Here is a 13,911-nt window from a genome sequence, read left to right on the forward strand (position 1 = left end):
CATTAACTAGAAGTCAAAATGCTGAATTTTTTACTTGGACAACTGTAAGAAATGATAGACTTGGAATATGTCTACACTATAGCCACTACAACAATACAGCTGTGCTGCTGTAACGCTATAGCATACACACTCCCCTACACTGGCAGAAAAATCCCTTCTGTCAAGGTAGCTAATCCACCTTGCAAGAGGCAGTAGCTAGGTCGACAGAAAAATTCTTCATTAACCTAGCTGCACCTACCCTGGGGGTTCGGTCAACCTAACCACAATGCTCATGGCAAGAAATTGTTCACAGCCTTGAGCAACATATTTAGGTAGTTTTTAAAGTGTAAACCAGGCCTTAGAGTATTTGATCTGGATAACTGTCACTGAATTTTATCATAACCTTAATCATCTTATTAATTGCAAGGGACTAAGTCTTGATCTACACCTAGCCACATCACTTCCAAATACATGGTAAATACTGCCACCCTAAGGCCACTGGCTATCACAATAGTGTAGTAGCAGAGATGTTTACATTCACTCATTTGAAATACTTTGCCCACTGTACAAATCTCAGAAGTAGAGTTCAGAAAAACGTATTTGTGGAAGACACATAGATCTAGCAGGGGACAAAGGGAGTGTGCCATTCTTATTCCCGAATAATACTTAAAATAAAATCTCCAAAGTTAAGAAACAGCTCTCAGCCACATTCTATGAGAATCAAGACTTTCTAGAGCAGGGGTCTCAAACTCAAATGACCAAGAGGGCCACATGAGGACTAGTGCATTGGCCCGAGGGCCGCATCACTGACACCCCCCCACACTGACCCCGGCCCCGCCCCCACTCCACCCGCCCCGCCTCTTCTCCACCTCCTCCCCTGAACGCGTGGCTACCTGCTCCTCCCTCCTGGAAAGTGCCAATCGCCACCAACAGCAATGCACCTCACTCAAAGGACAAAACACGCACTTAGTTAGATTTACTTCTGTTAAAGCCCCCCCACTGCACTGGGCTGCACCACCACTCCACCCCTGCTCTGCCTCTTCCAGGGGCGGCAGGTTTGTAGAAATTTTGGTGGTGCCCAGAACCTGCCCCCCCCCCCCAACTCCACCCCCACCTGCCTAAGGCTCTGGGATGGAGTTTGGGGATAGGAGGGGGTTCAGGGGTGAGGGCTGTGGATGAGGGGTGTGGGGCATTGGAGAGGCTCAGAACTAGGGCAGCAGGGGAAGGGCAGCCTGCCCTGGACACAGTGGAGGGGGGCAGCAGGACCCTGCGGCAGCAGGTGATGCCGGAAGCCGGCAGAGCGGAGTGGAGTCAGCATGAGCTGCAGGCTCCGGGGCAGTGAAGGGGCAGCAAGTGAGCCCGGGGGTGGCAGGCGGGCCGGGGGAGAGACCCGGCCCCAAACATTGGGGAGCAGGGAGCTTAGCTGCCACATAAAATAAGTCGGGGGGGGTAGGGGCGGGGACCTTGGTGGGCCGCGTGTTTGAGACCCCCGTTCTAGAGAATCCAGTGTAAGGAAGCCTCCATCACAGACTAGGTCATGTCAGCACCCCTGAGGTTATCAGTCCAGCTGTTTCCTCTTGAATAGTTTAGTTTATTTTATCTCTGACTGACTTCTATCCACCTCCATGTTTTAGGCCTCAGGTAGTTAATAAAAACATTAAGTTTTCATTATATGATTAACTAGGAACATAGGAAGCCTCTAAGGACAATTTGCATACAGAGATATATTAATGAGTACATCATTTATTTGCACTGTACAATTTAGTCTTAAATTAAAAGCAAACTGGGTTTATAAATTTTGGTGGAGTTTAACAGCTAATTACATGGACATCAAAATAAACCTACATTCCCAATGCATTAAGGTTGAGATTTTAGTTGTGTGGAAGTCAAGAAATTCAGAGCTGGGGTTCCCACTGCAACCTCAAATCTGCTTCACTGAACTTTTGTATTACAATGGAGCCTCATTAAATGATCTCACTAGATTATGTACTTTCTGTAGTAAGAAGTACAGTTTTACAAAATAAAGTACCTTAAGTAAATGGTCTAGATAGGCACCTGCTTTCAGCTTCTCTCCTCACATCCACAGGCTGGTAGAATTGGTTAGAACATCTTGCCCTCCTTTAAGGAGGCATTCTCATTATTTCCATCAGCAGTGAGCCCCAGATCTCCTCATAACTCGAAAGTGCAGACAGCCCCCAGAAGTGCTCTCAGCACATTTAGAACTTTGATGAGCAAAACTGACTGAAACTGCCAGACGTGGCATTTGTCTCTGCCAGACTGATGTAGTGAATCCCTCCAAATGAAAGCACTTCTATTCACAAAGATTTTTCTTAAAAAAAAAAAAAAAAACCCAAAACCTAAATGTGACTTCCACAGGTTAAAAACCGTCATCTAGTTATCTATCCCACCCCTCCTCTCCCCTTCCTTCCTCCTGCTATGACTAGTTCCATGACATCAGGGGTTCTCAACATTTTTAAAAATACATCCCTCCAACCTCTTCTCTCCCACCCCTTTTCTTGGAGTGCCCACCCTTTACAAAATGGGAATTTCCAATGTAATTTAGATGGAACTGGGGCCATTAATATAATGATTCCAATAAATGGGATTCTGCTTTCAGTAAATCAGTCCTCTGATCCTGTTATCTAACTGTGCATAGGCCAGGAACCTTTTAAAAACACATACATTGATATCCACAACGTTTTATGGCCAGTATGTCTCAGTTTCAGCATCAAAGCGTGCTAGTGGGGATAATGACTGCACAAGCCTGATTGCAATGCCATTCACTGAAATTTGGCTCAGCCACCCCACCATCATGATGGAGGAGTGGCCAGGCCAAATTTGAACGAGTGACATTGCAGCTCAGGTGACAAAGCGCACCATACCCTCTAGAAAGTTTGACATGTCCCTCAGGTTGAGAACTGCAGTTTATCTACCAAGCTTCATAGACTTTATAAAGAGAAAAAATAAGTTCTCTTCATCTTCATACAAATCACAGCACACGATTCAAGCATTGAGATGTCCCAACTGATTGACTTGGGAACACGAGTGCTACGAGAACTTTAGCCACCACTCCTTGTGTTTCATTTATCATGAGTTATCTGTATAGTATACGAGATATGAAAATAACGTTTAAGAGCTTTACTGATGGCTGAACAACAAATGATGATGATATTGCATGAGGACTCAACAGAACAGTCCACCAGCTATAGGATGTTCTACCTAAGAAACACCTGAAATGGATGTGGTCCCTACATTTCCGTGCATGTACTAGAGAAATAGGTCCACCAGGAGCTAAGGTGAGTCTTCCCTTCAACCTGGAGGAGCAAATGGCCAGACCTGAGGACAAAGGTATAACTCTCACCTCCCTCGTTGTTAATTTCATTCTAAACCTAATATCCAGCAGGTACTCTGAAAGCGTCATTGCATACAGATTCAACTGTCATACGGGCTTTTTTTGGTTACTATTTTATACCACAAAAAATGACAGATTATTATAGTCACAAAACTAACAAGTCAATATTTTACAAAGTTATAAACAAGAAAAACATCACTTTTTTTAAATGCAGCTATTCTGCTGATGCAGCAGCATTCCAGTGTGTAACAGAGATCTAGGACTCCCACTCCCACCATTGCAGGATGCACAGGCAACTCCATTGCTTTTGGGGAAAACAGAACAAGTTCCAACATCATCAGTGCACCCAAATTGTCCATTCCAAGGAGTGGCACTGTGCATAGTTTCAAGAGGAATAAATGTTCCTCTCCCAGTTCAGGAGAAGATAGAAACAGAATAAGGGGATAGAAAAAAAGGGTGGTGGTGGTGGAAGGAAATGGTATTTTCTGAGCGGAAAATGATCATCACATATGTCTGGATGGCTAAATCAGCTCTAGCAAACTAGTAGATTTTAAAATCTACAAGAAGCCAAGAAAGAATATCAGATAGTAAGCATTATAAGGACGGCACAATCAGCACTGAGGAAAAAAAATCTTAATTTGAAAAAATAAAAACCAAAGCACCATATAAGAGACTTCTACAATAACAGAGACCCAGTTGTAAAATTATGCACAATTAGCACCATCTAGTGGCAGCCTGAAAAAGTGTCATACATTACAACTACACATAAAAGAGTGCTGGTATCACCACATTTGGATATACCACACTTTACAGAAAAAAAGGCTTCTGCCAAAAGCTCCGAATTTTATTTTAAAAATCTTTCTGGCACCTAGACATGTATGTCCTCTGATGACTTGGGCATTTTGGAACTCACTATTCAGGTTTCCAGAGCCAGGCTCTTACCCTCATATTGTTACCTTGAGGGAAAACCACTTTACATACAGGAGGTCAACTAGGACTGTCAGTTCAGTACATGCGTTCAGTAAATGCGTCTGATGAAGTGGGCATTCACCCATGGAAAGTTATGCTTCAATATGTCTGTTAGTCTATAAGGTGCCACAGGACTCTGTCGCTTTTTACAGATCTAGACTAACACGGCTATCCCTCTGATACAGTTCAGGGAGAGGTTCTCCAATCATCCTGGCCCTCACATCTGCCTCTCTCTCTTTGGCAATTATAAAATAGAATCTAAAACTAAACTAATTTAGGAAACATTTGAGGATTTGTAATACTAGCCGTAGATGAAAACAATGCTACAATGAATTTCTGTGGTCCTTTAGGGCACTCGTTACCGGGCATCTCTCCAAACTAACTGATGAACAGCACCGGACATTTGTTAACACACACACACAAAACACTCTCACGGGCAGTTGGTTTCATTCAACTTTACTGAGTGAAAAAGCTCCCTGCCAGACACTCCTTTACCAGCAACTGCAGGGGGAAAATGAACTCATATGTTGATGTTCCCCTCCAAAAACAGGGCTCTGATCCTAACTTAGATCTTGCAAGTTGGCGAGCCAAAGGCTCTGTGTCATGCGAGATATGTGAACATTATGTGAATGTAGTACTCCCGCAGTGGTCAAGGTTTTGCGTGTGGTGCAATAAATTAAGTTTTTCTTTTTTTAAAACAGAAAAATATGGAATCGCATGAGACTCATGTGATGGAGAGAAGGCGTAAGTGACCAAATCCTGGTGAGGATCATCGGGGCCAAGAACTGAGCAAAATTCAAAGAGGGATTGGCCATTTATATGGATAGCAAAATCCAGAGTTTTAATAGTAAATACTCAAAAACATAATTTGGAAGTGATAAAACCTAATTCTTCAGGGCAAAACCCAATATTGAATTATTAAAGGTAAGAAAGACTTCCCTAGGTCAGAGGTGGGCAGAAATTACCCATATCTGCCTACTGAAAAGTTTTGTGCTCCTCCTCTGAAGCAGCTGGGTGCTGGCCACTACCAGAGAAAAGATATGGGACTAGATATATCTTTGTATCTCACCCAGTCTGTTAGTTTCTATATTCTTATGAGGAGAGTGGAATGGAGTAGAATGGAGATTGAAAATAATTGGAATTCCCCAGCCCAGGCAATTCTTGCACTTCCTCTGTGTACTAAAATCTAAACTATAGACCACCAGCAAGGAGCCCTATACTTTGGGGAGAACAGTGGTGCTTCCAGTTTGGAGTTAAGAAGTTTATCAAATGTTTACAAATCTATCAAGGCAACCCACTAACACTTCTTTTATTTATACTACAAACAGATTACCAAGCAGTTAACTCAAGCAGCATCAGTACTTCTATTATCAATGCGGTCTTGGGATGCATTAGGTGAGGTATTTCCAGTAGAGATAAGGAGGTGTTAGTACTGTTATACAAGGCACTGGTGAGACCTCATCTGGAATACTGTGTGCAGTTCTGGTCTCCGATGCTTAAGACGGATGAATTCAAACTGGAACAGCTACGGAGAAGGGCTACTAGGATGATCCGAGGAATGGAAAACTTGTCTTATGAAAGGAGACTCAAAGAGCTCGGCTTGTTTAGCCTAACCAAAAGAAGGTTGAGGGGAGATACGATTGCTCTCTATAAATATATCAGAGGGATAAATACCACGGAGGGAGAGGAATTATTTAAGCTCGGTACCAATGTGGACATAAGAACAAATAGATATAAACTGGCCATCAGGAAGTTTAAACTTGAAATTAGATGAAGGTTTCTAACCATCAGAAGAGTGAAGTTCTGGAACAGCCTTCAAGGGGAGCAAAAGACACATCTGGCTTCAAGACTAAGCTTGATAAGTTTATGGAGGGGATGGTATGATGGGATAGCCTAATTTTGGCAATTAATTAATCTTTGACTATTAGCGGTAAGTATGCCCAATGGCCTCTGATGGGATGTTAGATGGGGTGGGATCTGAGTTACTACAGAGAATTCTTTCCTGGGTGTCTGTCTAGTGATTCTTGCCCACATGCTCAGGGTTTAGCTGATCGCCATATTTGGGGTCGGGAAGGAATTTTCCACCAGGGCAGATTGGCAGAGGCCCTGGAGGCTTTTCGCCTTCCTCTGCAGCATGGGGCATGGGTCACTTGCTGGAGGATTCTCTGAGCCTTGAAATTTTTAAGCCATGATTTGAGGACTTCAATGGATCAGACACAAGTTAGGGGTTTGTTGCGGGAGTGGGTGGGTGAGATTCTGCCGCCTGCGTTGTGCAGGAGATCAGACTAGACAATCATATTGGTCCCTTCTGACCTTAAAGTCTATGACTATCAAACCTCTAAAGCAGGGGTTCTCAGGACAAATTACATCTCTACCCAGATATAACGCTGTCCTCAGGAGCCAAAAAATCTTACTGCATTATAGGTGAAAGCGCATTATATCGATCTTGCTTTGATCCGCCAGAGCGCACAGCCCCGCCCCCCCCGGAGCACTGCTTTACCGCGTTATATCCGAATTCATGTTATATTGGGGTAGAGGTGTATTTGGTGGCCTCAGAGTGCAGCCACCAACTCTTGCTCGTGGCTACTCACACTTTTTCCTAAAATACTTAATTAGCTTTAGGAAAAATAAATATGCACATCGAAAGCGCTGTAATTTATTTATTACTAGCTACTAAGTCTATGAAAAGTGATATTAACATACATACAAGTATCACTTTTCACAGCAGACTTACTCAGCCCCGCAAGTCTGGGGACAAATTAAGCCCTGGATGGAGGATCAGGGGAGGCAGTGGGAGGGCTGGAACCTGAAGCCCCATAGGGGATGGAATCCAAAGACACATGGCTGGAATCTGCCTCCCCAGTACCCCCAGGCTGAAGCCCAAAGCTGGAGCCCCACCACTTCTGGAGAGGTGTAGCACTCACCAGCTGCCTACTCCTTCAGCATTGTGCCCCAAGTGTCTCCAGAGGGGGTTAGGGCCCAACCCCTGCTGGAAGCCCCAGAAACCAACACCAAGGCAGTGCACCCAGGAGCACCAGGAAGGGGAAGGGGCCGCTGCTTCCCCCAGTCCCCCAATCACAGCCCAGGAGGCCACAAAAACAACGAGGAGTCCGGTGGCACCTTAAAGACTAACACATTTATTTGGGCATAAACTTACGTGGGAAAAAAAACCATTTGTATCTGTTCCGTAATTGAAGTAGAGCTTAGAAAGTCCACCTAACATGCCCCGTGCTCCCACCTACAGCATGTGTAACCCTTAATTACACTAGGTGGTGACTGTGACAACTCTTAAAGCAACTCGCAAGCTGGGGCTCCTGGACTGTCTCGAGCTCCTTCCATAATCCTGCTCACTGGAAAGCTGTCAACAGTAATGCCTTATTTACGGTCAAGAAAGTCAGAAACATGCTTAAACATGAACCTGATTTCTAGCTCATGGAGGAAATAGTGCTTTACTGAAAAATGCCATTCTGAATGTTATTTTCTAGGCAGTTAACTGTAGTATCTCGAAGTCACAGGGTTATTGTGTTCAAATAAAAAAAAAGGACAACTTCTAATTACCATACACTTGTGTGATACATTGGGGGGGATGAGTGGGGAGTAACTCCCTTTGATGGACACCCAGTCAGTCAGTTAGCTGTAAAATCCCTCTTGGTCTATTCTCTGTTTGCTTTACCTGTAAAGGGTTAACAAGCCCACAGGTAAAAGAGAAGGAGTGGGCATCAGACCAAAAGAGCCAATGAACTTTTTAAAACTGGGAAAGAAACTTCCGTTTGTCTTTTGCTCTCTGGGCTGAAGAGACGGGGCAGCAGGAAATGCTGTATAAAGTTTGAACCAGATACGAAAATCATCAGATCATATCTAGAACTACTTTTAACAACCCAAAAGGTGTAAGTAGATCAGAATGTTTAGCTAAACACGATCAGGTTTATTTCTGTTTATTTTTTAAGGCTTGTAGATCTCCTCTGTGCTAACCCCAGATGCTTTTGTTTGCTTGTAACCTTTAAGATGAACCCCCAAGAAAGCTATTTTGGGTGCTTAATTTTTGGAACTGCTCTTTTTAAAATCTAGCAAAAGCCTAGGTTCCAAATGTATTTGTTCCTTTTTGTTTTTAATAAAATTTACCTTTTTTAAAAACAGGATTGGATTATTGATGTCCTAAGAGATTTGTGCATGTTGTTTGATTAGCTGGTAGCCACAGCTAATTTCCTTTGTTTCTTTCTCAGATGTGTCTGTGTGAGAAAGGGCTTGAGGTTACCCCAGAGGGAGGAATTGCAAGTGCTCCTTCCCGGGTTAAAAGGGTTTTTTTGCATTTGGGTGGTAGCAGTGTTTACCAAGCCACGGTCAAAGAGAAGCTATAACCTTGGGAGTGTAATTCAAGCCTGGAGTGGCAAATATTAATTTTTAAAATCCTTGCGGGCCCCCCTCTTCCTACACTCGAAGTGACAACTTGAAATCTAGGCAATTCAATAAAAGAAAAAATAGTTTCAGGTAGCATACCTATCTCTGAGTACCTACCATTTTTTTTAAATGGATATTCTCTCTCTCTCTCTCATTTTCTTTTTGTCCAAGTCCCAGAAAGAACAGGGGGAAATAAACTCTATACAAAGTTCTGTCAAATGCACAAAGAGTAAACAAACTGAATTTTTTTCCCCTTTTATCTTTTCCAATTATAATAATCTTGTAATTTCTAGAACCAAGCAAAACAGCGATTCTGAAGGAGTAGCAGAGCATTTTCCCAATTTTACCATCCACTAACGCAACAAAATAGCTTATTTCTATTATGTAGACCACTACAGCAGGCCAACGGAATTAAGGAATATACTTTAGATCAATAGCTTTTCTAAACGCATTATTTACTCAAAGTATTGGGCTTTTGATACTCTTCCTTATTGTACCTACCAGTCAACAAAGAATTCAAGGTAGCCTTCATTTGGATTCTCCAACTTCGGTGTTCCCATTTCAGCTTTGACTCCTACCAGGATGTCCGTATGTCCCTGTTAAAATACCAGCGTCACTCAACCAGAAAAATATTCCACGCCATAGCTTGTACAATTTATCCACATAGGGGTCAAGCTGTTATTAATGTTTATCTTTATGTTATCTACACAAACTATTCTGCCAAATAGCATTTCGAGCATGAACCAGTATTTTATTTTAATAAATCAAAGCTTTCGAAGATACAATGTTAAGTTTGAGCACGTTTCCTCAAATAAACTCTATGTATGTACAAAATTTCTCTATGCTAATAGGACATTCTAAATTCTAAATTCATAAATTCAGTCCTGGAATAAATACATATGCAAAACTATTCTAATACCCTGAGCGTAGCCACTGTCTGTACATACAACACCCACTAAAGCAGCAGTTTTAATTTGTTGTGATATGAATACTGTGAAGAATTATTTCTCTATTTATTAGTCATACTACTGACTTTACTTTCACAGGTTTAAATGGTGAATTATTTCAGCTTCCTCTGGCCTCAATGTACTTTGCCAATAGATCTCGCTCACAGCAAGGGCTTGTCTACACTTACAGCACTGCCGAGGCGAAGCTAAAGACATTACCTACATCAACAGGAGAGTTTCTCCTGTCGGTGTAGGTACTCCACCTCTCTAAGAGGCGGTAGCTATGTCGACAGGAGAAGCCCTCCCGTTGACAAAGTGCTCTCTACACTGGGACTTAGGTCGGTATGATGCGTTGCTCAGTGGTGTGGATTTTCAACAGCCCTGAGAGATGAAGTTATACTGACATAAGGTTGTAGAGTAGACCAGGACTAAGTAACCATTCTTTATGGACCGTGACACAGTTTCAGGCTCACTCCACCTGTATTCCCCCGCAATACACAGTCCCTTGAGGGCACCCACTTAAAAGTTTTTGGCTCCCAGCCAACATCTCTCATGAGCAGAGAACTATGTTGCACTCTCTCCTGACCAGAGTTTTAAGGCTGCACAGCTCCCCAAATTACACTATACTATCCCCAACAAGGCAGATGGCCTAACCAGGCCAGTGCCTGGCTTTCTTTCCAAAGGCTATGACCAGTATATTGCCAGCACACAGCTCCTTCTAAGCAAGCATATTTATTCTTAAGGTAAAAACATTACAAAGAAAACACTTCAAAAACAATGAGTCCCGATATGCATGCTAAAAGCTAAGCAGAGGTTACCTATTAGTCTTATGGGGCCCTTGTAGGGCAAGTCCTTCCAACCCTACTGCAAGGCATGCTTCCCCCAACTCCCCACCCTTCAGGACAGAAGGTCCTGTCCATTTGCTGGATCAGAAATAAGGCCTCAAGTCAGGCTCTTTGTCCAAAAGTCCCTTCTTTGTCTGCTGGTCTCTGGAGAGTCCAGTTTGAACCAGTATACGTGAGTGTCCCCCAGCACATTGTATTTCTCTCAGGGCTTACAACCTGGCTGATTTCCCTTAATCACCCCTTTGGTTTTTAGTTGCTGGAGGAGCAGTGGTAGCCCACCCCCATGAAGCAGAACACAATTATACATAAACCATTAATGAATCCCAAAGACACTGCACAGGGTTGCAATATCTGTCACAGATTGTTAGGAGGTGGTGAAAGGGAACAAACAGGAGCTTCAGTTTGTGCCACATATCATTAAAGTCAAGTTTCTGTTAATACTGTGGTGTATATTTCAGATAGTAATTTTACATTAAGAATATTCACTTTGTGTGTGTATTTTTACATTTGTATTAAAAAGCAAAAATAAATAAATAAATAAAAACTTAATACAAATAGTCAAGTGATAAAGTCTGGACTTTACCTACAGCCTCAAAGTCATGAGCTTCCACTAGCAATATACAAAAACTCCTTGTATCTGTACTTACAAGCTTCACTCTTGCAGATCCACTTGTGTTTGATACTACATCTGTTTCCACTTCAATACATCTATAGTCTTCACAGCCACGGCCATCTACCCGAAGATCCTCCTAAGCATAGCCACCACAGTTTTATTAAGTGATATAACTGATCCATATTATATTAATAAATCAAATACAAACTTAAAATAATCCCAGATAAAACATGCAAGTTAACAAAGCTAAATGGAGAAAAACAGATGGTCTTGTAGTTAAAGTGCTGGAGTATGACTTGAAAGATCTAGGTTTAATTCCCAGTTCAGTCACCGACTTCCTGCATGAACTGTAAAACGGAGAGAGAAGGTAATACTATACAATACAAACTAAGCGTAGAACGTGAGTATTTCAGTCTTCATCCTGCAACATGCTCCATGTGGGCAGACGTCTTTCAGCTTCAGTGCAGCTCCTTATGCACAGATGGAAACCTATGTCCACAGTTCATTCAGGATCAGGGCCTTAAATGGTAAGCTCTTTGAGGCAAGAGCTGTGTGTTTGTGTAGCACCTAGCATAACGGGGCTCTGATCTTGGTTGGGGCCTCCAGAGAATACATACATAAATTGATGAAGAAGAAAGAATTGGGTAGTTTGAATTGCCAGCCAAAGTTACTGATGCCTTTAAGCAAAATAATAATAAACTGTCCATATACCTTCTCTTCACCTAAGAGGTTTGTTAGTATAGGTCTACCGGTAAACCCTCCTAGTGTAGACATATTTTATACCAGCAAAAAAGTTATTTTGCGGATATACCTTCTTCCCGGAGATAAATAAGCTATAAGTCAAAAAGCCTTTTTTGCTGATATAAACTGTACCTACTCAGGCATTTTACCAGAATAAATATGTTGGCCAAAAACAAACAAACAAACAAAAAACACCCCACACAACTATGGGGGCAAAACTTTTAAGTGCAGACCAGGCCTAAGATAGCAATTCCAGTAAGAAAAAAAAGTTGGTATAAAATGAAAACATCCTGTAGCAGAAAGGATATATCTAGGATCTTTCTTGGCTTTGTGCTATCTGAGGTGTTTAGTGTAGACAGGAGATCAAATCTTAGTATTTGTTACATAGATATAAATCCCAAAGAACTCCACTGAAGTCGATGGAGCTGTATTCGCAAAAAACCCAAGATCAGAAACTTCCCTCACATGGAGCTGTTAAGTCTGTTTATTTAAGGCTGCTGTGTCTAAGCCAGTCAGAGGACAGGTATCTAGTTATGAACAATGGCAAAATAAAGAGAACATAATAACTGGCTCTCCTGCACCATTGGTTCTATCAAGTGCAAGCTACACACAGCGCAGGTTGCAAATCTTTCCTTGGCCAAAAGTGCACAGGTGAACAATGATGAAGAAATCCTGGAGGAGATAAACATTTTAGCCTTTAGAGGTTATTTCCGCCTGAAAACAACCGACTGTATTTCAATTTAAACAGCTGGCAATAGCCCCACCCCGTCGGCAGCAGCGACCCGGGACACGAAGCACTCAGCCGCGCCGTGCTCCGCATTACAGGCTCTGCAGGCCCCCGGCTACAAGCTGGAGTGGGAGAGGAGGGGAACGGCAGAGGCTGACCGCGCGGAGAGGCCGGATTGCTGCTGCAGCACCGCCCATTCCCCCTGCCCCGGAGCGTCTGCTCCCCTCGCTAACACCACCTGACCGCCCCCCCCGGCCGGGAACCCTGTCCGCTCCCAACTCACACACACACGCCGGGCCCCGCCCCGCCGCCCGTTACCTGGATACCGTGCACGATGTAGACCTTCTCCGCCTCGCTCAGCACCACGGACGCCATGCTGCGCGCCGGGTTCCAAACACTACTCCGGCCGCCGCCCGGTGATGCCGTCACCAAAACGCGACGAAGCTAACTCTCGCGACATTTCCTTTCCCTCCTCCATCCGCACATACTTACGTCATCCGCGTTGTGAGGTTCGACGGGCGCGCGAGCACCGCCTCCCCTGCCCCCCGCCCTGTGTGGGTGACTCTGAGTCACCGGCTGGTTGGTGCGCGTGTTACGGAGAGAGCGGCTGGGCAGCTCCCAGCTGTGACAGCCCGGGGAGGGAGGGGCTGGGAATAGGGTGACCAGATGTCCTGATTTTATAGGGACAGTCCTGTTTTTTGGGTCTTTTTCTTATATAGGCTCCTATTACCCCCCCACCTCCGTCCCGATTTTTCACACTTGCTGTCTGGTCACCCTAGCTGGGAAGAAATGTTCCCACGTGGGAATAGAGGTACAGACAGGAGCCCCGGATCCCTTGAGTGAACGCGCTACGTGTGTGCATGTGAGTCCTTGCCTGTGAGCCTGCAGGAGTGCTGCGCTGTGCGTGTCTTGGGCATCGTTTGCATGCATTGGGCCTGGATGTGCATTGTGCATCCTGCGGGCAAGGTGTCACCTCAAAGGCACTTCTCTGTGGAGTTCCAAATCCGTTCTGTGTTATAAAGACATGGAAATAGATGAAAACTCTCAAGAAAGGACTGAAATGTTAACTGACAAAACACTGAGTGGTGGACTGAGTTCTGTGGTATGTCTGTCCTTATTTTTTCCCATGGTTACACAGTGTCACGCAGTAAATTGCAAATCTTCAACAGACAGTGCATATAAAAACTATGTTAAATTGCACAGTCAGGCTGTCAAAAGTTAGGAAATGTCAGAGCTAAGGTTATCTGTGCAACTAGGGTTGCCAGCCCTCCAGGATTGTTCTAGAGTCTCCAGGAATTAAAGATTAATCTTTAATTAAAGATTATGTCATGTGATGAAAC

The 13,911-nt window shown here is 43.6% G+C and overlaps 1 protein-coding gene across 1 annotated transcript in view; it reads right to left on the reverse strand.

Moving 5' to 3' along the window:
* Positions 1-13,067, reverse strand: part of EXOSC7 (exosome component 7) — a 35,154-nt gene extending 22,087 nt beyond the window's left edge. Inside the window, exons 1-3 of the mRNA XM_005278603.5 lie at positions 12,890-13,067; positions 11,138-11,239; positions 9,200-9,294 (exon numbers count right to left, since the gene is read on the reverse strand). Coding sequence (XP_005278660.1) covers positions 9,200-9,294; positions 11,138-11,239; positions 12,890-12,946 — 254 coding nt within the window. The 5' untranslated portion in view covers positions 12,947-13,067. The remainder of the gene's footprint in view (positions 1-9,199; positions 9,295-11,137; positions 11,240-12,889) is intronic.
* Between the last annotated feature and the right edge of the window lie 844 nt (positions 13,068-13,911).

Source organism: Chrysemys picta, chromosome 2 (assembly GCF_011386835.1).
Source record: "Chrysemys picta bellii isolate R12L10 chromosome 2, ASM1138683v2, whole genome shotgun sequence".
Taxonomy (NCBI): Eukaryota; Metazoa; Chordata; order Testudines; family Emydidae; genus Chrysemys; species Chrysemys picta.